Source organism: Juglans regia, chromosome 12, assembly GCF_001411555.2.
Source record: "Juglans regia cultivar Chandler chromosome 12, Walnut 2.0, whole genome shotgun sequence".
NCBI lineage: Eukaryota > Viridiplantae > Streptophyta > Magnoliopsida > Fagales > Juglandaceae > Juglans > Juglans regia.
The window spans coordinates 28,387,932-28,411,992 of record NC_049912.1 but is presented as its reverse complement, the minus strand read 5'-3'; the positions used below and the strand labels follow the sequence as shown (position 1 = coordinate 28,411,992).

The following is a 24,061-nucleotide window of genomic DNA, read 5'->3' as shown; positions in this document are numbered from 1 at the left end:
TTTTGCCATTAAAGTTTGGTCATCCCACCACTTCATCTTTCATATTTTCGAATATAAAAAGGCCACTAATGAAAAGGGTGCTATTCAGAGTCCACTGCAGTGGTCAGAAAAACCACATCTCTATAATTATGAGTCCTGGAGACAACTTGCCCTCTAAAACAAAAAATGGAAAATCATCCTATGCTGACCTAATTTACCCATGTTCAAGAAGATTCTTGTGCATCACCTAATTTACCCATGTTCAAGATGATATGCTCATTATGTGCGAGGCTGATCAAGGCCAGTTGAGGACTGTGAAGGCACTGTTGCTGTGTTTTGAAGCAGTGTCTGGTTTAAAAGTGAATTATGATAAATCCGAGTTGGTACCAATTGGGGAAATTCAGGATATAGGGGTGCTGGTTGATATACTGGGTTGTAAGATAGCGTCTCTTCCTATGACTTATCTAGGATTGCCGCTGGGTATAGCGTCGAGGGCACGCACAATTTGGGATATAGTGATTGAAAAAGTAGAGAGGAGACTAGCAGGGTGGAAGAGAATGTATTTGTCTAAAGGGGGCCGGATCACATTAATCAAAAGTACACTTTCAAATCTACCCACCTACTTTCTATCATTATTCCCTTTACCGGCAAGTGTGGCGGGTCGACTCGAGAAATTACAGAGAGAGTTTCTGTGGGGGGGCTTAGGAGAGGAGTTCAAATTCCACCTAGTTAAATGGGAGATGGTATGTCGTCCTATCTCCAATGGAGGTTTGGGTGTCAGAAATTTGAGGTTGTTTAACCGGGTATTACTTGGCAAATGGTTGTGGCGATATACTAAGGAACCAGAAGCCTTATGGAAGACTATGATCGAGAGCAAATATGGTGTTTTAGGGAAGGGGTGGTGTACTAGAGAAGTTGGAGGAGCTCCTGGAATGGAGCTATGGAAACATATTAGAAGAGGATGGGTAGTCTTCCATCGTCACACTAGATTGCAATTAGGGACAGGTTCTAAGATCAGATTTTGGAAGGATGCTTGGTGTAATAACAGTGTTCTACAAGATCTGTTTCCGTCTCTTTTCTTGATTGCAAGTACCAAAGATGCCACAGTGGCGGAGGTTATGGAAGTCTCAGGTGGAAACATCCATTGGAATATCAATTTCAACCGAGCGGCACAGGATTGGGAGATGGAGAGTTTTGTTGATTTTTATAGCCTCCTTTATTCTGTTCGTCCAAACATCCAGCAGGAAGATGGGTTGTGGTGGTGTCTTGCAAGGAATGGGGTGTTTTCTGTTCGCTCTTTTTATAAGGTTCTCACACAAGTTTCAGAGATACAGTTTCCCTAGAAAAGGCTTTGGCGTCATAAGGCTCCTCCCAAAGCCTCTTTCTTTGTGTGGACAGTATCGCTGGGTAAGATTCTCACTACGGATAATCTAAGAAATAGGAGGATTATTATTGCAGACTGGTGTTGTATGTGTAAAAGCGGGAGTGAGTCGGTAAATCATTTACTTTTACACTGTGAGATAGCCAGGACTCTTTGGGACGAGGTGTTTAAAAAAATGGAGTTAATGTGGGTTATGCCGCAAACAGTTTTGGAGGTATTGGCATGCTGGGCTTCGATTCATGGGGTGAGATAGATCAAAGCAGTTTGGAAGATGATCCCTATCTGTATTATGTGGTGTCTATGGCAAGAGCGCAATGAGAGAACATTTGAGGACAAAGAGAGAACTTTAGAGGAGCTTAAACTGTTTTTCTTTAGGACTCTTTATACTTGAGCCATAGACTTTAATGGCATGAACCTTCATGTTTTCCTAGTTTCTAATGTGCCTACATAATTAGGGCATTTTCTCTGTATTCGACATTTGGTATATTAATAAATTCTTGTTTTACTTGTCAAAAAAAAATCTTCAGCAAGAAGATTTCATTAAATCAAGATGGCTATAACTTTGTCTTGACGCCCACTTGCTAAAGAAACCAGACAAAACATTAACGATAAACAATTGAAAAGAACTAAAATGGGTGATTGTCTACATCAAGAGCATGTTAATCCATAGATTTGAGCTTGCGAAGGATATCTTCGACGATATCAAATTTGATCATGGATGCTACAGATACGGAATATCCGCAGCTTTGAGCAATGGTCAGGAAGCAGACAAAATCATTGCAGATTTGAAGATGACATTGAAAAATCAGAACTTTTGGTCAAGAGTGGTAAACTGAATAAAAAAGCAGAATTGTATAGGGTGCTTAAATTTTTATTTTATTTTATTTATTTATAGAGGATGTAAAGGATTGGCTCACGATGTCACGAACAAGATGGCCAAGATGTATATCTCAGGTATCGATACGTTACATGATTTTTGCGTACGGATCATAACTGTCGCAGGATAGAAACGCTACTCCAAATAAATCTACAAATCGTCCAAAGACAAACCAATTGTTCACAAGAAAATAAAATTAGACTGGGAAAATTAACTATTGAGTCATAATTCCAGAATCCTGTTGTAGGCAAGTGGGTCGCAATAGCGAGGAATGCACTGTAAATGACTGGATTGAGGTTGTCATGAGTGGCATCCCACCCCCATGTTGCGCTTAGAATTCTATCCTCCAAAGCAGAAGACTGCAAATCTATTGTGTCAACCAGACATGCTCGTATTAAGAAAAGTGGGGAAAAGCTGCTTCTTTGCAATCAGATTCTCCTCAAGACTGTATGAAAAGAGAATTGAGAAGTGGAAAGGCCGTCTGACAGCAAGAAATGGGAGTAGGGGGAATAAGGGAATGAAACGAGGTAGGTTTAAAGCCCATGTGAAAGCAAACAAAGCCAAACTAAAATGGGTAACATCAAACAGATCAGATCAAGGAAAAGGATATCTTTCTCACGGTAATTCCATCAAACAAATCGAGACCAACTGGACATTACATTTACAAAAAGTCGGATCGAAGCATAGAACCGATGATTTTACCTTCACCGATTTGGTTGCCCTGGAAGGACGGTGCTCCTGGCGGGTACTTCGAACGACGAGAGGACAGGCCGCTTAAAGTCACATATCTGGTGGCTGGGGGATGAAAAAATGACAGAAGGGAGGTCTTGGGCCGAGGTGGCCGCACCAGCTGGTTTCTTCGGTGGCTGCAGATGAAGATGGGAAAGAGGAATACGGGAGCAAGGGTTGCCGAGGAAAATTAGTAAAAAGACGAAAGGAACCGTGCATCACCGTGAAGTTAACACGCACCCCCCCTGTTTTCTAGATGTTCCTATTCACGTTTCTCATTTTTAGGATGTTGCCCATGAGGAATTTCGAACAGAAATATGATGAATTAGTATACCGTTTAGTACTTCAACCTCGTTTCAAAGGACTTGCGAAGAAATAAGCACCTAAGGCATTCATAGCAACATATATTCAAACAAAGAACAGAAATTGAAGCTGTTATGAATGAAGATAGAAAAACTGCAGTATTTCAATATTTACTCGGAAAAAAAAAAAAAAACTAAAACTTTACATTACATAATAAATATGCAAGTGTTCTCTTTTTCCTTTCTTTTTTTGTTTCCATAATTGTATTTGCCTCGAACCTCACCAAAGTCCAAACACTGATTTATTGAGAAAGCAGTCAGGCATAAGCCAAAACAGAGTGTAGCATGACAGCAGATACCAGAAACAAGCTTTTGAATTTGAAGCCTCAGTCAACCTCTTCGATTGTAGGCCCGACTCCGGAACCAGCAGGTGAAGCCTTGTCATGTCCACCTCTGGGCATCTCACCCCCACCAGCGGCCTGATACATCTTCGCAATGATGGGGTTGCATAAGGCCTCCAACTCTTTCAACTTTTCCTCAAACTCCTCGACTTCAGCCAATTGGTTCCTGTCCAGCCAATCGATCGTCTCATTAACGGCCTTCTCCATCTTCTGCTTGTCGGCTGGATCTAATTTCCCACCCAATTTCTCGTCCCTCACCGTACTCTTCATGTTGTACGCGTAATTTTCCAGTGAATTCTTTGCCTCCACCTTCTTCTTCACCTCCTCATCCTCCGCCTTGTACTTCTCTGCCTCTTGCACCAACCTCTCAATCTCTTCCTTGCTCAGCCTTCCTTTGTCGTTGGTAATGGTAATCTTGTTCTTCACTCCTGCAGTCTTGTCCTCAGCAGAAACATTTAATATACCATTCGCGTCAATGTCGAAGCACACGTTGATCTGAGGAACGCCTCTTGGAGCCGGCGGAATGCCCGTAAGCTCGAATTTTCCGAGAAGGTTGTTGTCCTTGGTTTTAGCCCTCTCACCTTCGTACACCTGAATTAGCACTCCTGGCTGATTATCTGAATAGGTCGAGAAAATTTGCTCCTTTTTAGTAGGAATCGTTGTGTTCCTTGGAATCAAGACTGTCATTACACCTCCGGCGGTCTCAATACCAAGGCTGAGAGGGGTGACATCGAGCAAGAGCAAGTCTTGGACCTTCTCATTACCCTCACCGCTCAGAATTGCGGCTTGAACGGCAGCCCCATAAGCGACGGCCTCATCGGGGTTTATGCTTTTGCAGAGTTCCTTGCCGTTAAAGAAATCCTGCAGAAGTTGCTGGACTTTGGGAATCCTCGTCGACCCGCCAACGAGAACAACCTCATGAACCAGACTCTTGTCAATCTTCGCGTCTCGGAGACACTTCTCCACCGGTTCCATACACTTTCTGAACAAATCCATGTTCAATTCCTCAAATCTCGCCCTCGTAATAGTAGCATAGAAATCAATACCTTCAAAGAGGGAATCGATCTCAATAGTTGTCTGAGAGGTCGAAGAAAGAGTCCTCTTCGCCCTTTCACACGCAGTCCTCAACCGCCTCAAAGCTCTTGCACTGCCACTAATGTCTTTCGTGTGCTTCCTCTTGAACTCTGCCACAAAGTGATTCACAAGTCTGTTATCAAAATCCTCACCACCAAGATGGGTATCACCAGCAGTGGCCTTAACTTCAAATATCCCTTCCTCGATTGACAATAGTGAAACATCGAAAGTGCCACCCCCGAGATCGAAAATAAGCACGTTCTTCTCTCCGGACCTCGACCCCTTCTTGTCAAGTCCATAAGCAATGGCAGCTGCAGTTGGCTCATTGATAATCCTCAACACATTGAGTCCCGCGATAGCGCCAGCGTCCTTGGTGGCCTGCCTCTGCGAATCGTTGAAGTAAGCCGGCACCGTGATCACCGCGTTCTTCACAATATGACCCAGGTAAGCCTCGGCAATCTCCTTCATCTTGACCAACACCATCGAAGAAATCTCTTCGGGTGCGAATTGCTTCTCTTCGCCTTTGTACTGCACCACTATCATCGGCTTTTCTCCGGGTCCTGCGACGACCTTGAAAGGCCAGTGTCTCATGTCGCTCTGGACCGTCGGGTCGGAGAATCGCCTACCAATAAGCCGCTTGGCGTCGAAGACCGTATTCTGAGGGTTCATTGCGACCTGGTTCTTGGCTGCATCGCCAATCAACCGCTCGGTATCAGTGAAAGCTACGTAGGAGGGAGTGGTTCTGTTGCCTTGGTCATTGGCTATTATCTCTACGCGGTCATTTTGCCACACGCCAACACAACTGTAAGTGGTGCCGAGATCAATGCCAATGGCCTTGCCTTCAGTCTTGGATACCATTGTGAAGAATTCAGCAAGAATGTGTGTTGGAAAGGTTGGTACCGACTGAAGAAAACAGGTCAGAAATGAATGTAGATAACTTTGACGTGAATAGTGTATAGGAATTAATGGTCTTCCTGTGCTTGTACTTGGGAACTTTCTTTCTTTTGCTGCTTTTATAATTTTGATGGATTTGACGATGCATGGTGGTGGGTTGAGGTATATATACGGGTGCGAGAGAAGGGTGAAGAAGAATCGAGATTCGAGAGGAGAGTGGAAAGGTAAGAGAAGCTCGGAGAAGAGAAAGGGACCACCCAGAGATTTCTGGAGGTTTGGCAGAATCTTAAACTAGTCTCTGGATCAATTTCTTTACACGGTTTTGATAAATAATTTATTATCGATACTCGTAGATATAGGCCATGGATTAAGGATCCATATCATCATTGTGAAGTTCCGACGTAGATTCGCGATTGTTCTTTAATATAAATAGCTCTTCATTCTTATCACATATCGTGCACTATATTTTTTTTTTAATTTTTTTAATTTTATTTTTTTAAAATTAATTAAATTCTTCTATTTATTATTCATATACCATATATTTGATAAGAGAAAAAAAATTTAAAAAAAATATAGTATGTGATGTGTGAGAATGATGAATATAATTTTTTTAATATAAAAATAAGAATACTACTCATCATCCCATACCACACACCTTTATATATTTTAATATTATTATTTTTATTTTATTTTATTTTTATTAAACTAATTGAATTATTCTACTTCTCATTCATACATCACATATTTATTATAGAAAAAATTTAAAATAAATATTAAAATAAATGTGATAAGTGATGTGTAAAGATAATAAGTGGAATTATTAAAAAAGACAAGACTTGTGAATTGATTGCCATAAATTAGATACGAGGAATATTTATCACCTTACATTTATTTTATAATAAGAATAGTTTTACGATCTAATATAGTATATCAACTCACGTTAATCTTTAAATTTATTTTTATATAATCTTTTTATAACTAAAATATTTATGTATTGCAAATAACAAAACGATATCTCTCTTATGACGTAATTTAATATAATACATCATATTATAAAACTCTTTGTACTGAATGCATATAACATATAATATTAAGCCACATTAACGTATAAATTTTTACTTGCAAGATTTGTGCGCGTAGACCCAATGAAATTAAGAGATGCATTAATATGTGAGCGCATCGCGTAATCCACACACAATACAAATATATGATATATCTTTGTTCGATCCACCTTGCAATTCAGGTGGTGAATCAAAAGATCATCATGTCGTGACACTTGCTTAAAAAGGTTGTAAGCAGAATAAGATCATGAGGAATCTGATTCTTTTGTGAGCTGCGAATTTTACAGCAAGCACTACGAGCATTAAGCCTTTATTCCTCGCACTCGATCGCTAGATGGCTTAGTTCTGTCATCTGTCATTACCGCATAATTAATTTCATCAAGCTTTGGGGCTGAAAAAGTATGTATACTCCTTTATTTTGCACCAAAAAAACAGGGCAAATTAAAGAACCTATCTCAAATCTGACCAATACGATGATAAGTAATGACTGGTGAAGGTCTAGATTAATGCTCTACCCGTAAAAAATTCTGCACCATAACTTTTGAATCAACCTGATCATGAGTTATAATCCCAGAAAATGTCAAAAACAGAAGCCTTATTAATATGGCAACACTCAAGAGTAACTAGCACATGATGGATATGGATATTGTCTATTTCGGAATTTTAATTTAAAGAGTTTGCTCCCACTTAACGCAACCATTTTTACGTTTTCTTTTACCTTTTTCTAGATACAGTACAATAAATACCCTCTCGCCCTGTTACCCATTAGATCAGTTCATGTACCCTATCCCTATCCTAGAAACCCCAAAAAAAAAAAAATCTTCAATCCATATATATAACGTGCATGATGTGCCCAGGAAAAATGAAATTGGCAATCTTTTCATGCTTGATATTGTTGATCTCATGCACCCAAGTCCTGTCAAGCTCCGTTCTTGGAAACTTTTCAGCTTTAGAACACAAAGGCCCGATGCAAGAGCAAGAAGTAGATGTTGATGGTAAGATAATTGTGTTGTTTTGTTTTTCAATTGAAGTGCGAATCAATCCTTTGTGCTGTGAGTGTAGCCGCGTGTTAACACATTCATGCGCCTGATTTTCTACAGAAAGACTTGATATTGCTGTTAATGGAACTATATATGAGCCGGGGAAGTCGCAGAGAGGGAAGGGTGGCGGTGCAAATATCCCTCATCGACCACGCCCCGGTCAAAAGAATGCGGCGTCGACATTGTTAGCAGCACCCCCATCTTTCATCTCATCAACCTTTATAGCTTATCTAAGCTTCGGTAATTTGATCCTTGTTTCTCCCTTCAGATTGCTCTAGGCCAGGATAAAAAATTAAAAAACAAAACTGTTTTGTTATTATCGTCCTACACACGCACACACATCATCGGCCCATTTTTCCTAGCTGGTTGTGTTTGGTATGGCAGATTTCGGGTTTCCATATGAGGAATATCGATCCAGCTTGTACTCGGTGTACTGTACTGGCCGTGATTTTCAAAAATCTTGTTGTAAACCTGTAATGTTAATGAGTACTGTTTGTAAAGTATGGTATATATATAGCATATATAATTGGTGTGGAATTTGGTGATAATACTATGTTGTTATATCATCTCTAGCATCATAAATTGTCGTCACCATTATCTCCTAAATCTTGGGTTGAAAGGTACTATATACTTAGAGCATTAGCATTGGATTGGCTGTCTTATTCTTCAAATTTTAACTAATATGTAACTTTTTCAATTTTAGCTAATCATTCAAAACTTGAAGTCTATATTAGATTAGTCATCACACTCTCTATAATAATAAAATATTATTATTTATATTTTTTATTAATTTTTATTTTATTTTCATAATCTTTAATAACCTCCAACAAATCACATTCATTTTTATTTTCACAATCTAACAATCTACAATATAATAATCTCATATATATATATAGATAGTAAAATCTTATATAAATAAAAATATCATATTTATAATATAATAATCTTAAAAAATACTTTTAGACTTGTTATAGTTCTTTCCATATTTGAAAAGAAGAATAGATTTATTGTAGCTTATAATTTGGATGAAAACAATTTAGCTAATTCAATGTGGAGCAAATATGGATAATGTTTGTTAAATTTAAAGATGAAAAGGCATTTGGCTAATCCAATGCCAATGCTCTTATACATCGAAGAAACATTGAAGCAAGGAAGTCCAATCCCGGCCCCACGATGAAGGAAAGTCCATAATCCACCCCGCCCGTCTAAGGACACAGTTTATCCTTTCTATATCTTTTGTACGTTTACAGCCCCTGCTATCTATAGGTGTAGACGGATCAGCAGATGCTATTCCATCAATTAATAACTTGCACGATCTAAACGATCTATTAATAATATAAACATTATGCTTCTTATAAATTTAATATTAAATCAGAATACATTTTTTCGAAGTCCAGTACTAAAGTTTAATTAATCAACATGTCAGATTTCAGCTTAAACAAGTCTGTGACACAAATTATAACGAATAAAAAAGCACTATGGAAACAATAAAAAAACAACCACCTAAGGAAAATTTGGGGTATACCCGAAGATGAGACGCCACAATTCAGCCTGGAAGGGTTCCTCATGCTTTTTCATTCCCTCAAAACTCATAGAACAACTTTTCAAACACTTTCATATGTTCATGTTGCAGAGCAATGGCTACGGATAAGCTATTGTCAGTACTACTCGAGCTTGGTATTATAAATGACAACCCCTCGTATGGAATCCCACCAGGTCCCATGAAAATGGGTCTACCCCACCCAAAATCAGCGTCGTGGATAGGCAGCCTGATCCAGCTGGTTATGCCAAGGTTTGGACATCTAAAAGTATGAGCACCACGAACAAGAGCCGAGAGATCAGGCTGCAGCTCTAGATAGTCGAGCGCAGATCTCAAATATTCATTGTCCATCCTAGCCAATGCATCGTGAATCCTGCTAGCAGCATACCATGTCGGTTTCGACTGCAGATCGCCCGCTAAAGCCATTGGAGTCGCGGTGAAGATCACATTGCCAAAGTAACCAGGCGGCAATGGAGGGTGCAGTCTGGACCGACCATCAGTCGCAATGTACAGCTTGGTCTCCTGATCCTCAGGGAGTCCACGTGCCATGCACGTGCATCTCCACACGTGACCCGACAGCATCTCGTATGAGCTGTAGCTGACTGAGTTGCCATCTTCTTTGGACTTGGCTTTGAGGGTGTTGAGCTGGTCCCTGGTTATTTTGAAGATGGAGACCAAGGCAGTCTCGGGACCAGGTTTTGTGGAGTTTACAGGAGGGTTTTTCATGGGAGGAGGAGGCTGGTATTCGATGTGCTGGAATGCAGGTTGAGGTGGGTCCCGGGCAAGGAGTAGGGTCCGGTCAATGAACGGTGGAAGGGTGAGGTCGAGACCCCGAGCCATATCTGACCATGTGTTCACAAAGTGGAGACCAGAAAACCCATCTGCTGCATGGTGTTGCATGCCAACACCGAGTGACACCCCACCACATTTAAAATACGTTACCTGCACACACGGAAATCAAGTGAAATATTGTTCAAAAACCATCCACTCAACTCAAGTCAATCAATCATGCAAGTAGATTGAAGACACAATGCTGATCGTACTTTGCTTGAAATTCGGCTCAACTTTCAAATGGCCTAGATAAATGTGCTCCTTCGATGCAAACAAAGTTTGGTGTATATAACATCCCTAATGGATAAGTAAAACTCGTATTGATGTAAAATTTAAAAGAAATAACTTAATATAGTTCATCTAATGTATTATGTATTTTACAACTAATATCCAGTTTGTTACGATACCATTCCTACATTTATGAAATACTGTTCATCACACGTGTGTAAATATTTAATTCATTTATTTCTCTACTTTTTATTCGTTATTTATTTATCTATCTACTTTTTACTTTTTACTTTATTTGAAATGAATAAAATATATTAAAAAATATAATATTTAAATAATACAAAGAAAAAATGGATAAAGTGATGCATGTCATATTGTACCAGTCAGTATGTAAAATAGAAAAAATAAGTTTTGATAATGTATTTTAAGGATAGGATGAATAATCCATGCTCCGTTTGAAAGTTTCATCTCGTTTTATCTTATATTAATATCTAAACATTACTTAAACACAAACACTTTTTTAATTTCTCTCATACTTTTTCATATAATCATTACAATTTTTTTAAACTTTCATCTAAAACACGAAAATAATTCAACTTTTTTCAAATCTTAACAAAAATTATATTCTAACAATATTTTAACTTTATAATATTTTTATTCTAGCATTTTCTTTCTCATTTTCAAAAGAGTGATGCTAGTGTACCACCCAACTTTGACTGCTGGGCGTGCCCACTAGTACAAATTCTATATTTTTTTTTCTTTTCCTTTTTAAATTTTTTAAACATATTTATATATTTAAAAAAAGTACATCAATATGTTAAAAGTCATTTCTTTAACTATTAATTAAAAATAAATAAATAATTAATTAAACACATGAGCTGTAAAAATAAGGGGCAAACTCATTGGGCATACTAGCATTTTCTTTTTCAAAATTCAATAAAAATCTTAACTCAAAATATTTCACCACTATTCACAAATTATCTCATTACTATTTATAAATTTTTCATCTCATCTGACTATCCAAACTATGCCTCTTGGAAAAACAACTTGAATCTCTTCTACGTTCCACCAATGAAAAAATATACACCCATAAATCTTGAAAAATATGACCATTACCCCGGCTTTACAATATCATCTAACCCACAATTGCTAAAATTATATATACAGCACAAATTTCAGTTAGAGGCTTTTTATCATGCTAGAGGGTTTATTTGTATTTGTCATTTTCACGTTATTCCATAATATGATATTCATGTCAGATCATGAACGTTGAGATAATAATAATGAATGGTATTTTATTACTATTTCTTCCCAAAACAACCAATGAAACAAGACAATGGAATCAATTTTTGAAGTGATATTGCAGTGTGTGACAGTGTCCCCTAAAGAAATTGTTAAATACACATTGCACCCCTAAACTCTTAAGTTATTTTAAGAGCAAATTGTTAGCCACCAATCAAACTGTTGTTGAGCAATCGAAATGTTGAATGAATTGGCATTGTTTGGTTATACAGATGAGATAAGATAAAAAATATCTAAATAATAGTGAGATAATTTGTGTATAATAGTGAAATGGTTTGAGTTAAGATTTTTATGAGATTTTTAAAAATAAGAAAAAAGATATTGAATAAAAAAATTATAAAGTTAAAAAGAGAGTTAGAATATAATTTTTTAATATAATAATTATTTTAAAATCTAAAAAAATTAAATTATTTTCATATTCTATTTAAAAATTTAAAAAAATTATAATATTTAGATGTGGAGAAGAAATTCATGAAATAAGATAACCTAATGCTTTCCATTGCCGCACGAGGAAAGGCAAAGAAAGCATGCATTTTAAAAGAAACGATAATGATTTGGTCAAAGAGTTGAAAAGGAACAAACAACCGTTGAGATTTTCAACTTGAGACCAAGAAAGGGTAAAGCAGTACTCGGCTCAGCTAGCTGTAGATACTACTTTGACTCGAAGTTTAAGAATAAATTTAATGTTAAATTAAGTTGAATTGAGATAAAAATTAATAATTAATAATATTATATATTTTATTTTGATTATATTAAATAGTATGTGATATATTTTTTTATTATTAAATGATAAAAAAAATATATAATAAATAATCATTTAATAATAATAAATGTGTCATATTATATTTAATGAGATAAAAATAAAATGATAATATGATATATAAAATTTTCTTTTAAAAATCATGTGATTTTGTCTCAAATTAATAATCACTGGTGTTTTGCATAACTATTTATTATTTTCATACATAACATTTATTTTTATTTATTTTTAATTTGTTATTCTATTTTTTTAAAATTAATTAAATTATTCTTCCTATATTATATATTTAACCAGAAAAAAAAATTAAATTAAAAAATAAAAATTTTCTTTACTAATTAATCAGACATCTCATCCGTCCCACCTACTTTTTTAGACCCCACCGTACTTTTTAATTTTTATTTGGAGTCTGGACGCCACAACCTACTACGAGTACGACCTTTATATCTGAATAATTAAAAAGAAAAAAAAACTACTAAGTCTAGCACTTCTAATTTCTAAATAATAATAATAATTTAAAGGAGAGTTATATATATATATATATATATATAAATAAACATAGTTAAAATATTTGTACCCTACAAAAGAAATAACAATAATAATAATTAAAAAAAAGGAAAACAAACGTACCTGCAAGACCAACAGGGGATAGGACTCGATCCCTTTGGAATAATCCACAGCCGGAATGAGTTGCCGCAGCTCTAACGTGGGCGCGAAATCGCCGAAATCGTCGACGACGGAGGTGGTATCAGCCTCGACGAAGAGCACACCCTCGGCGTTACAATCGATCTCGATCCTACCATCGGTGTCCCGCTTGAGGCGGCCGGCCATAGGATAGAAGGGGACGAGGGCCTTGCTGAGTGCCTCCTTCAGCACCCAAGCGTCGAAGAAGTTGGACGCGCCCGTGGTTGGCCTGTAAAAGTACACACTCGGGGTGTGGAAGCGCGGTACCACCAGGTCTACGTTCGAGTTCCATAGCGCGCGGCGGGGGGTCTCCCCGCCTGGCCGCACCATCGTCGACTCCTTCACGTTGATGATCATTTGTTTTTGTTTTTGTTTAGGTCTGTTGCTAAGCTGCGCCGGTTCTTGTTTGACCCAGTACGAGGATGGTAGGTCCTACGTACGTACGTACCCACGAATCACCTACGAATCTACGATGCTTTGGAAATTACAACAAAAAAATTGTTAGGTGGGTTGGTCGGTCGGCGAAAATCCTGTTACAGCTCAAATTTATGCTTTCAACATTTTGAATTTGTCAACCTCAAATTTGGCTGCTACTTTTGTTTACTCAAAAGATAATTTGTCTTTCAATTCAACATTTTCGTTGACCTAACTAGCTAATTACAACTAACGTGAGCTTGGCCGGAAATCAGAGGTGCCAGGCTCCTCCGTCGTGCCCAATAATGAAAATTATCCTCTGGATCCTAGGACTAACTATGATACGCAAGATATGCAGGCGAGCGAACATAAAGGGCAATAAAAGGCATTGGGTGATTTTATTCTCACGCCATTAATGATTTAAGTCTTATTTATTTTTACAAATAATTTTATTTTATCTAATTATTAGTTATTTTTCACTATATAATTTAACTTTCAATTTCACTATATAATAAACAATATCTCATTCCACCATCAGTTTGAAAGTAATAACTCGGTCTTAGAATCGAATCCCATCACGAAAACGCTCATGATTATTGGTGATCCATTGACTCATAAACCATTGATATCCACGTGAGGCTAGGGTCATACTATAACTCAAGTCCGACTTGTAGAGAGAGCATGAAGTTCTCGTCATCTAGACTCTACTCTCCGACTACGAGGAAGAAAAAAAAGTATATCCCAAATCCAACTTCTCCTAATATGCCCATAAGTAGAGGGTCTAGTGTTCAATGTTCATCATTAAGTCGGAAAAGAAGATCGATATCACAAGAAAGAAGAAGTGACAGGGTACTGTCATTTGCAAGAATAAAAGAATCAACAAAACAAAAAATTGGATCAAAATGCATGGAAGAAGTAATTACCGGTGAAAGAAGATCACGAACACGTTAGCGATCGATGGCCGCCGGAAAGGAAGGCCTTTTGTTTTGTTTGGTGTTGAGGTTCTGATTTGGATCTGTGAGCGAGACCTTTAAGAAGAAACACCCAAGAGGGATGAAGTACCGGTTTTATCACTCACCTACTACTTACGCGTCGCCAACTAAGTTGACCAGAACAGGCCAACCGTCACGTCAGCATGTAGAATTCACTCAATCCTTTAAGTTGAGTTTGGATAGATACTCCAGATAAAATAAAATAAGATATTATTTTAAATATTAATTAAATAAGATATTTTTAAATTATATTTTTTAATATTATTTTTTATTTTAAAATTTTAAAAATTAAATAATTTATTATATTTTTATATAAAAATTTAAAAAAAAATTAATAATTAGATAAAACAAAAATATTTATCTACCCAAACTTAACTTTAAATAGAAGAGTGTACTTTCAATATTGTGACTTGTGAGGGAGAGAGTTGGTGAGATGGTGACTTAAAGCAGTAGTCGGGTCCCCTGTTATTAGTCTCTTCCTGATCATCCCCCTCCCCCCACCAACCCCATAATCCTCCTATACTCTCTTTCATCACCATCGGTGGAGCTGAAAAAGTCACCAGACGATTCCTTGCTCCCACTTCTTTGATCTTCTTCATCTTTCTTTTTCTTTTTTTTCTATTTTTGGTGTACGTTTAGTGGAAGGCAGTTGTAACATGTGGGAGAGATTAATATAACTCCTCTGTACGTTGGCCCATCATAACGGTGGTAGTTGGGTCGATTAGCACAACGACTGTGCTGATGAGACACTAGGATGGATCGGATCACGTACTTCTTTGTGGTGGGACTGTTATTTATTTGTTTATTGACAGTACAAATTAATAGGCATCTCCCCCACCTTCCCCAACCCAAATGACTATATGACATGTGAGAAATAAATGCGCGCGGCCTTTATTACTACTACATGACATGATGATGTGATAAAAGGGAAATATCTTGTGCGGACAAACCACTCATGCGGCTATGCATGATGAGATTAATGCCCAAATTAATAATAGAGGCGGTCGTGAAATAATATGAGTCTAAGCTGAGGTCAGTTAATGGCCGGCAATAACATATAGTTATAGAGAATAGCACTACGTAGTACGTACGTAGCTCTTGTTTAATTTATAGGCCGCCATGGCGTGGCCGGTCAGGTCTTCCTGATCGTTGAATATATTTGTGTGCCTTTGGGTAGTGGCAATCGTCGATCTGCTCCCTCATGGTCATCATCCCGTGTGAAAGAAAAAAAGTAGTCTTTCAGTTTTCAAAATTAAGGATCAAATAGGTTTGGTGTTGAGATGATTTTCTCAGTCAGTCAGAGGCCACCCGACTTTACTCCGATACCTTATTAGTGATCGGTTTCTTCTAATTTGTTTTCTTCTAATTTTTTTAAATTTTAATTAATATATAACTTTTTTATTTTTAATTAATCATTCAAAACTTAAAATTTACATTAGATTAGTCATCACCCTCTTTATAATGATAAAAATTTTATTATTTTTTATTTTTTTTTTTTTTAATTAATTTTTATTTTATTTTCATAATCTTTAATAATCTCTAACAAATTATATTCATTTTTATTTTCACAATCTAACAATTTATAATATAATAATCTCATATGTATATAAATGGTAAAATCTCATATGAATAAAAATCTCATATCTCTAATATAATAATCTCAAAAAATACTTTTAGACTTGGTATAGTTCTTTTCATATTTGAAAAGAATAATAGATTTACTGTAGTTTATAGTTTGGATGAAAACAATTTATTTAATTCAATGTAGAGTAAATATGGATGATATTTACTAAATTTAAAGATGAAAAAGTATTTGATTAATCCAATACCAATGCTCTTAAAATTTAGCAAGTAGCTGCCAATGCGGGGGCTGGGTAGCGAGGGACAGGCCCCCGCTGCCCATCCCTACTAGCAAAGCGCGCGCGATGGACCAGATCATGGGTGGATTTAGCTTGTTAATCAAATGCAAACAACTAAATAGCATATACAAAAAAAAAAATAATAATAATAATTTACACACAATATTTTTTAAATATTTTATACAACTATATTTTAAATGAATGGTATTTTTATAAAATATCTTATAAAAATAACATTATTTTATAAAAATATCCTCATTTTATAACATTATTATACAATATATTGTGTATATATCATTACTAAAAAAATAAAAAATATACAGAACCAATAGGACGTAGTTAGTCATATAAAAACAAATTGACGTTACATGTATGTTAACTTCCTCAATGATTTGAACCTTAATAATTATAACCTCAATTTGGACCAGTTGCTTAAAAAGTAGTTATATGATAAATGCTTAAATCAAATAACAAATTCTCTAAATCTATAATTATTTTATTAAAATATTAATTTTGATATTTTCATTTATTTTAATTCTAATTATAATTGAAATATTTATTTTTTATGAAAAAAATATATATTAATTTTCTACTGGTCATATTATTTCAAATAATATAATTTCTTAATGGTCCTTTTTTTTACAACAATAAATTTAACTATAGCTATCTCACTACTAGTGCTCTTGCCAAACTTCCTCGGGCTTTTAGGAGATGTGAAATTATATTTATAGTTAGTTTTTGGGGGGTTTTTTTTTTAAATGATAAATGTTGATTTATTAAAAAAAAATAAGTTTCCAATTATTAAAAAAAAAATAAGTGAAGGCCCAATTTGAGATGAGTCGAGTTTGTTTATAAATGGGTTTTTGACCCTTTTGACTTTGTTTGGAGTTGGGTAGGACTAAGGCCCAATTTGAGATGGATGGACTATATAAACTCTTGTGGCACCTATCTTCTTTCTAATCTCTCTTTCTTTAGTCATCTCCATCTCCATCTACATCGATTGATGGATGATGATGCAATTAATTAAATTAATTATCTAAACAAAAAAATTACTTATAATATGACACATCAATTAATTGAATGAGATAACAAAATTCAAGATAATAAATAAATATTTTTCGAGTCCATTTTTACAGGTAAATGCCTCTCTTATTGGAAGACACAGAGACTTTGAGAAGTTCAAAAGGACATGTCCATATAATAACATGTTATATTGGTCACGACATAAAGTTTAAGTTTTCATGCAATGCCCAACTTATACATATTATAGTCTTAGATACAATTATAAGTACTTATAATGAAAGTTGTTTTTTGAGCTAATGTCCTATCCTTTTATTATAGTGTTATTACCCATTAATTATTAGATGATTATATATTTTTTTAAAATATTATCTATGATATTTTCGTCTCAATTTATCATAATATTATCTAATGATAAAATAAAACTTTCACATTGAAAAGGTAGCTATTCACAAATGATTAATGTGACGCATTTTAAAGTAAAATTCTATTTAAAATGTTTGGAAATATTTTAGAATTGCGAGAATTTGTTTGAGATTATGTTTTAGGAAATGAGATAGAGAAAAAAGTTGAATATAAATATTGTATTTGAGTTTGTGAAAGTAAATAGATAAAGTTAAAAGGTTATTTGAATATGATTTTGTAACATAATTTTGTTCTGAAATTTGTATTAAGAAAGGATATTTATAGTCTTGGAGTGCATAAGTGCTGCGTAATCATTTAAAAAAAATGAGTAAATACAGGACCTTACGTAAAAAATTAATTTTTTAATAATAGACCACATTATTTTTTAAAATAATTACACGATACTTGCGCATTTCACTACTATATTTAACATTACTCGCATGTATTTAAATAATAATTATGTAATGATTAGATAAGAAATTAAAAATTGAAAATAGTTTTTAATTTTATTTTAATATGTTTGAAAATGAAATTATAAAAAATTTTGAAACTTTTAAAATATTTCAGGAAGGAAATACTGCTAATGAATGAATATGATTTTTTATTTTTATTTTTACAAAAACAAAATATATATATAATTGTTTCAACAAAATAATGATAAGCTTACTATTTATTACTATCTATTTACTATTTATTTATTTATTTGTACTTAATAATTAAGAAAGTAACTATTCGTAAAATTGTATATATTTTTTAATTTATATTTATTGATTAAGAATGTTAAAAAAATACTTAAAATAAAATAATAAAAATAAAAATATATTATATCTTATATATAATAAGTGCCAATAAGCAGGTATTGGTTTATCTCTTTTTTTTTTTCAATTTTATTCTTCATTTGTATTTCTTTCCCGTTTCTGTCCCTCGGCTATGTTATTTATACCGATTTTGCCCCTATTTTTTTAGTTGTTTTCCCTTTTCTTCCATCGGTTTGTTTTTGTTTTATTCATGATTTTACGTTTCTGCCCCTCATTTCCATGAACAGGGCCTTTATATCAAGAATAATGCTACTCTTACCGCTTTTGGTTTTGCTTTCGGTATTGCTATATTTCTTTTTTTATTTTTTTTTACTTAGTGATTAAGTAAGTATTTTTTAATAATATTATAATTTTTTTATTTTTTTAAATATTTTATAGTGTTAAAAAATATATATATATATAAAAAAATAAAATAAAAAAACACTATATTTTACACTATATGTGGCTCCCAGCGGGACTGAGAGCAGTGGTGTAGAGCCACCCTTATATCAAAGGGCTTTATATCAGAGGTCTGCTACTCATTCTTTCCAAATATGTCCATGTTTTTCTCATTCTTTCTTACGCTCAGTCTATTACCTTTTTTTTTTTTGAATTTCAGTCTATTACTTTTTTCTTCTTTTACTCCTGATTTTATAACCAAATTTAATCATTTTTACTTTCTAGTTTTCCTTTGTAGAATAACAATATTGTCTTCTTACATGAAATCATACTGAACTATGATCTCTGAATTTTTGCACTATGATCAAATAGATCATACCGATATACATGACAGACAATAAAACTCAAACAGACTCAACAATTTTATTAAAAAAAAAAAAAAAGAGACTCAACAATATCTATGCATTTCTATAACAAGAGTAATAAAATCATGCTCATATACATAAAACCAAACCAAATTCAAACACAATTTTTAATACATCATCCATTCTGCATTTTTTTTCTCATTTTTTCTTCTGTTTATAATAATATCATTGGGATACTTAACGATTATTAAAATCGGTCGCATGCATCCCAAAATTGTGACTTGTTTCTCGTAAATTGTTGTATTATAGTTATAAACATTATGCATATCATGTGTATAATATATATTGTAAACAATAATTTTTTTAAAAAAATATAAACATAAATCTGTCAATTTATAATTAAAATTTCTATATTATGATTATCAATATTTTGCACAATATATATTATATTTTTTATGATCAGAAATAAAATTTTAAAATATAGGTAAAACTCTATCATTGATATTTTAAATTAAGAAATTGTATAAATTTAAATTGTTATTTTGTTGTTCATTATGGATTGATAATAACAGATTTTTCATATTTTTTCAATTGGGCACACGTGCAATACACGTGTCTGCCCTTACTAGTAGTAATAAAAGAGTGGTAAGATAAATCTATCATCATTATCCTATTTAGCAACCTTAACGGATAAATATTAAAAAAAAAAAATTGGTGATTGGTCAGAAAACCCGGTGCGTAAAAGGGTAACGAAAAGTTCAAAGTTAAGCTGCTGGCCGGCATGCGTGGTGCCACGTGTGGAGTCATGCAGGATCTCCTTATCCATTCAGTTAAATGCATCCGATAAACCGGATGCTGCTATTTTAAACCATTTTTTGTTTAAATAAAAAACACTTTCATTAATTTAATAATTTTGGAGTCACGAGGAAAATGCGCTTTGGCCACCTTAAATTTTGTCTCAGACCGCATAAATATTACCGCGTGTCAGTATGCCATTGCCAACTGTTTTTTAGATTTTTGCCCTCCGTTTTCCTTGTATTTAGTTTATTTCCCAAATATTTCATCTTCTACTACCCTCATGGCCGGAATTCCCATCTTTTATGCCTCCATCCACATAGAGTAGTGCATATAGTATGTGAAATTTGTGCATTATTGGAAGCATCATGGAAAACGTGACCATAAAGAAAAAGAAAAACTTGGTCAGAGGGGAAGAAATATCAACATGAAAATGCCATTACATTTATATAAATGAAAAGATAACCACATGCACAATAAGAAGTCAGAAAACAAAATTGGGGCAAAACAATTAAGTTGATTTTAATAATAATGTTACTTACAGAATATATAAATATTATATGATCTCTTTAAAAAATATAGTTTATTATTAAAAAAATTAATTTTTTTTATATAAATTTTGTATTTATTTATTTAAAAAATAAAAAATTATTTATATATTTAATGATTATAAATATCATTTTTTTAATTTTAAAAAAACTGAAACAGTGAAAAAATAAAATAAAAATAAAGATTACAAATGAAAATAGGATATACCCGGAATAAAGGATAAACCCCAAAACAAAAGTCTCTATTTCTGACTAGGACCGATTAAGAAAAGGAACAGAACAGATAAGCATAGGATCCTATGTCTCTTCTCATCCACTCCACTCCACAAAATACGACGGAACACGTCACCATAATACCAGACCCATTGGATAAGGACCGCCTATCCCTACCCCACGGATTTTCCCTATATAAAACCATAGAAAAGTCGCTCTTTTCAGTCCTATTCTACTTTTTTTTTATCTCTTAAAGGTTCATTCATCATTCATTCCAGTTCCCAAGAAACTTATACCGTTTCAAAGTTCAAAGCCTTCCTAGGCCTCTATCAGTTTGCCGTGTCCATCGGATCGCTTCAGGGCAAGAACCTTCCTTTTGTGATTGTTTTTATTATTTTTATTTAAAGCAAGTTGTTTTCGCTTTATTTAAAGCCCGGGGCTTGAACGGGTTGGTGGTATTGCGTATTGGGTTTTTGGATTCTCTGGAGTTTACGTTAGACTAATGGCTGCCGCTGCTGCTACTGGACTTATTGGTGGTAATGGGTCTTCTTCTTCTGCTTGGTTTCAGCTCAGGAATGGGCAGAGGAAGAAGAAGATGGTGAATAGGGTTACGGTTTGTTCTGCTTCTTCTTCTTCTTCTGTTATGGATCCCTACAAGACTCTGAGGATCGAACACGGTGCCTCTGAATCTGAGGTCAAGAAAGCTTTCAGACAGCTTGCTTTACAGGTAATTTGGTTTTAAATTCTTTAGATTTCCGGGAACTTGTTTGTGTTTGATATGATTCATCTTGTTCTGGGTTCTGTTGATTCGGTTTGAATTTAGGAGTTCCATTTTAAGATCTGGTGATTGGAAAACTGATTTTCCTTTGTTCTTATTAAAAAAAAAAACATTTATTTTTTGAAACTTATTTCAGATTATTTTCTTGGTCGATTTTTTGTCAATTTTATTGGCTTTATAGTCCTTTTTGTTGAAAAATAAAGGTTTTAATTTCAAAACTAATTTCGTTTGATTTTGGGTTCTTTCAGTATCATCCGGACGTATGCAGAGGAAACAATTGTGGAGTGCAATTTCATCTGATCAACGAAGCTTACGATGTACGTACAGCCTATTCCTTCTCTCTCTCTCTCTCTCTCTCTGTGGATTTCTGGGGTTTTGGACCTGGATTTGCACCATTTTGTTTAGTATTTTCTCGTTTCTTATTATATTATTGCATAATATCAGAGAGGCACATTATTACGCGTAAAACTAATATTATAAGGGTATGCTTGATAGTGAGATTAGAATTTTTTTATTTTAGATAACATTTTAAAATATTATTATTATTTTATAATTTGAAAAAGATGTGTTGTTGATTATAATTTTTTTTAAGAATCTATCTCTAATCCTTACAATTTTTTAAGATTTTTAAATAAAATATAATAAATAATTTTATTTTTTAAATTATAAAATAATATTAATATTAAAAAATAATATTATAATAATATTTTATTCAACTTCATCTCAATTTTATCTAAATTAATTTTTTTTAACGTGTAAAATAGATTGATCAGATTTGTAACAGATTAATTAATACCACCAGCGTTGATTAAAAATAAAAAAAAAATTAAAAAATAATAATCATTATTTTTAAGCCTCGGCAAAAGAAGAAGTAAAATATTAGTGCTTGATTGAAAAAGCTATATATATATATATACTCAATTATTGTATATAAATTAATAGGGCTTAAGACTTAAGAGCACATCTATGCCTCGCATATTCAAAATTTGTAATCATTCCATGGTTGGTGATTCCTCTAAAAGCGGATTATAAACTTAAAAAAATAATAATAATTTGTTTGCTTATCAACCGATAATATTGATGGGACTGGTTCCCACTACACATCACCTTTTGTCCTCATTTTCAATATTATTTTTCCTATTTACGTTTTTATATTTTGTTTTTAGGTAATTACGGGGGTTGTTGGCTAGATGAAGAAAAAATAATCAATTTTCCGGATTGTCAAAATTATATAAATATCTCTCAAAATATTCCAACCTTTTAGATATATATATATATATAATTAATTAATTTCCAGTTTCAAATTATATAAATTTGAACAAACTGAGAAAATTATATATAATTATTTATTAACATTTTTCAAAATATTGCACGGGATAATGACTTCAACTATAATTTTTCTATATATATCTATATAATTATGTGATTGATTTTGGTATGATCGTGATGAGCAGATTGTGATATTTGGCTAACTCTTGATTGATATTTTTGTGTGTGAATTTTAAACAGACCGTGATGAGTAATTTGAGAGAGGAATCCATTGCACCGGAGATGTACGAGTCGTACGATGAAGATGCCGATGAGTCGATGAGAGGAATGAACGATCCTGATTGGGACTTGTGGGAGGAGTGGATGGGATGGGAAGGAGCAGGAATTCGTGACTACACGTCTCATATTAATCCTTATATTTGAATGAAGGCTGTAAATTAAAAATCACTAAAGAGTTGGACCGACTTCTCTCTCTCTCTCTCTCTCTCTCAACCATAATCGTGGTTTTATTGTCTATAATTCACCTTTGTAAATAGCTGAGGCTTAGGTATTGGCCCATCATTTGCTAATGAAAAGTGCAAAAAGTTCCTTAAATATTACTCTTATTTTGGCATTATTATTCCTTTGTGGGTTTCGAATTTACAACTTGGGCTTAAGGGATGGCTCCATAATTGTATTCTTGGTATGGCTATGCCTACCAAATTCAACAAGGTTTTAATTTTAATTATCTTATAAGATTAAATAAAATTTTATAATTTAAATTGAAGTTTCTTTTGCAAAATTTTTTTATGATATCAATAATAATGCACAGATCTAATTTATTAGTAGATTACTTTCACATCAGAAAATAATCTTTACGTTAACTTATAAATAAAATAACTCGTACGCATATGATAATATCATATGGAAGAAGAAATAGAGAAAATAAACTTTGAAGTATTTGGTCTACACAGGAAATTTTATACGAAAATTTTATATATTTACGTGATTTAATATGATATGATCAAATTATATAATTATTTTTATTATAAAATAAATATTATAGATCATGTTAAATCATATATAAGCGTGTAAATTAAATAGTATAATTCTCACAAAGGATCAAATTTTTTTTTCAAATATTAAAA

The 24,061-nt window shown here is 33.7% G+C and overlaps 3 protein-coding genes and 1 long non-coding RNA gene across 5 annotated transcripts; 2 read left to right on the top strand and 2 right to left on the bottom strand.

Moving 5' to 3' along the window:
• Positions 1 to 3,408: 3,408 nt before the first annotated feature.
• LOC109010982 (heat shock 70 kDa protein-like) lies at positions 3,409 to 6,077 on the bottom strand. The gene has a single exon (XM_018991974.2). The coding sequence runs from the start codon at positions 5,599 to 5,601 to the stop codon at positions 3,655 to 3,657; it is 1,947 nt and encodes a 648-aa protein (XP_018847519.1). The 5' UTR covers positions 5,602 to 6,077; the 3' UTR covers positions 3,409 to 3,654.
• Positions 6,078 to 7,510: 1,433 nt separating this feature from the next.
• Positions 7,511 to 8,275, top strand: LOC109011001. The gene is made up of 2 exons (XR_001999285.2): positions 7,511 to 7,693; positions 7,799 to 8,275. It is a non-coding gene; the product is annotated as an uncharacterized LOC109011001 (long non-coding RNA).
• A 791-nt stretch (positions 8,276 to 9,066) lies between these two features.
• On the bottom strand, positions 9,067 to 14,545 carry LOC109010986 (shikimate O-hydroxycinnamoyltransferase-like). Of its 2 annotated transcripts, none has more exons than XM_018991978.2 (3): positions 14,418 to 14,545; positions 13,027 to 13,555; positions 9,067 to 10,220 (listed from the first exon to the last, which is right to left on the bottom strand). In XM_018991978.2, exons 2-3 carry the CDS (start codon positions 13,435 to 13,437, stop codon positions 9,321 to 9,323), a joined length of 1,311 nt encoding a protein of 436 aa, XP_018847523.2. In that variant the 5' UTR covers positions 13,438 to 13,555; positions 14,418 to 14,545; the 3' UTR covers positions 9,067 to 9,320. The 2 variants fall into 2 exon arrangements, with proteins under 2 accessions (XP_018847523.2, XP_035539779.1); XM_035683886.1 differs by having other exon boundaries at positions 13,027 to 13,547.
• A 6,493-nt stretch (positions 14,546 to 21,038) lies between these two features.
• On the top strand, positions 21,039 to 23,550 carry LOC109010987 (chaperone protein dnaJ 8, chloroplastic-like). Its single transcript, XM_018991981.2, has 3 exons — positions 21,039 to 21,614; positions 21,914 to 21,982; positions 23,175 to 23,550. Exons 1-3 carry the CDS (start codon positions 21,390 to 21,392, stop codon positions 23,355 to 23,357), a joined length of 477 nt encoding a protein of 158 aa, XP_018847526.1. The 5' UTR covers positions 21,039 to 21,389; the 3' UTR covers positions 23,358 to 23,550.
• Positions 23,551 to 24,061: the final 511 nt, after the last annotated feature.

What these genes read in the sequence shown, in the direction of transcription:
- LOC109010982 (XM_018991974.2), bottom strand. Translation starts at nt 5,601, where the DNA reads ATGGTATCCAAGACTGAAGGCAAGGCCATTGGCATTGATCTCGGCACC.
- LOC109010986 (XM_018991978.2), bottom strand. Translation starts at nt 13,437, where the DNA reads ATGATCATCAACGTGAAGGAGTCGACGATGGTGCGGCCAGGCGGGGAG. An exon ending in ATCCCCTGTTGGTCTTGCAG is followed by an intron (nt 10,221 to 13,026) that starts GTACGTTTGTTT and finishes CCGTGTGTGCAG; the next exon opens with GTAACGTATTTTAAATGTGG.
- LOC109010987 (XM_018991981.2), top strand. Translation starts at nt 21,390, where the DNA reads ATGGCTGCCGCTGCTGCTACTGGACTTATTGGTGGTAATGGGTCTTCT. An exon ending in TCAGACAGCTTGCTTTACAG is followed by an intron (nt 21,615 to 21,913) that starts GTAATTTGGTTT and finishes GGGTTCTTTCAG; the next exon opens with TATCATCCGGACGTATGCAG. An exon ending in TGATCAACGAAGCTTACGAT is followed by an intron (nt 21,983 to 23,174) that starts GTACGTACAGCC and finishes AATTTTAAACAG; the next exon opens with ACCGTGATGAGTAATTTGAG.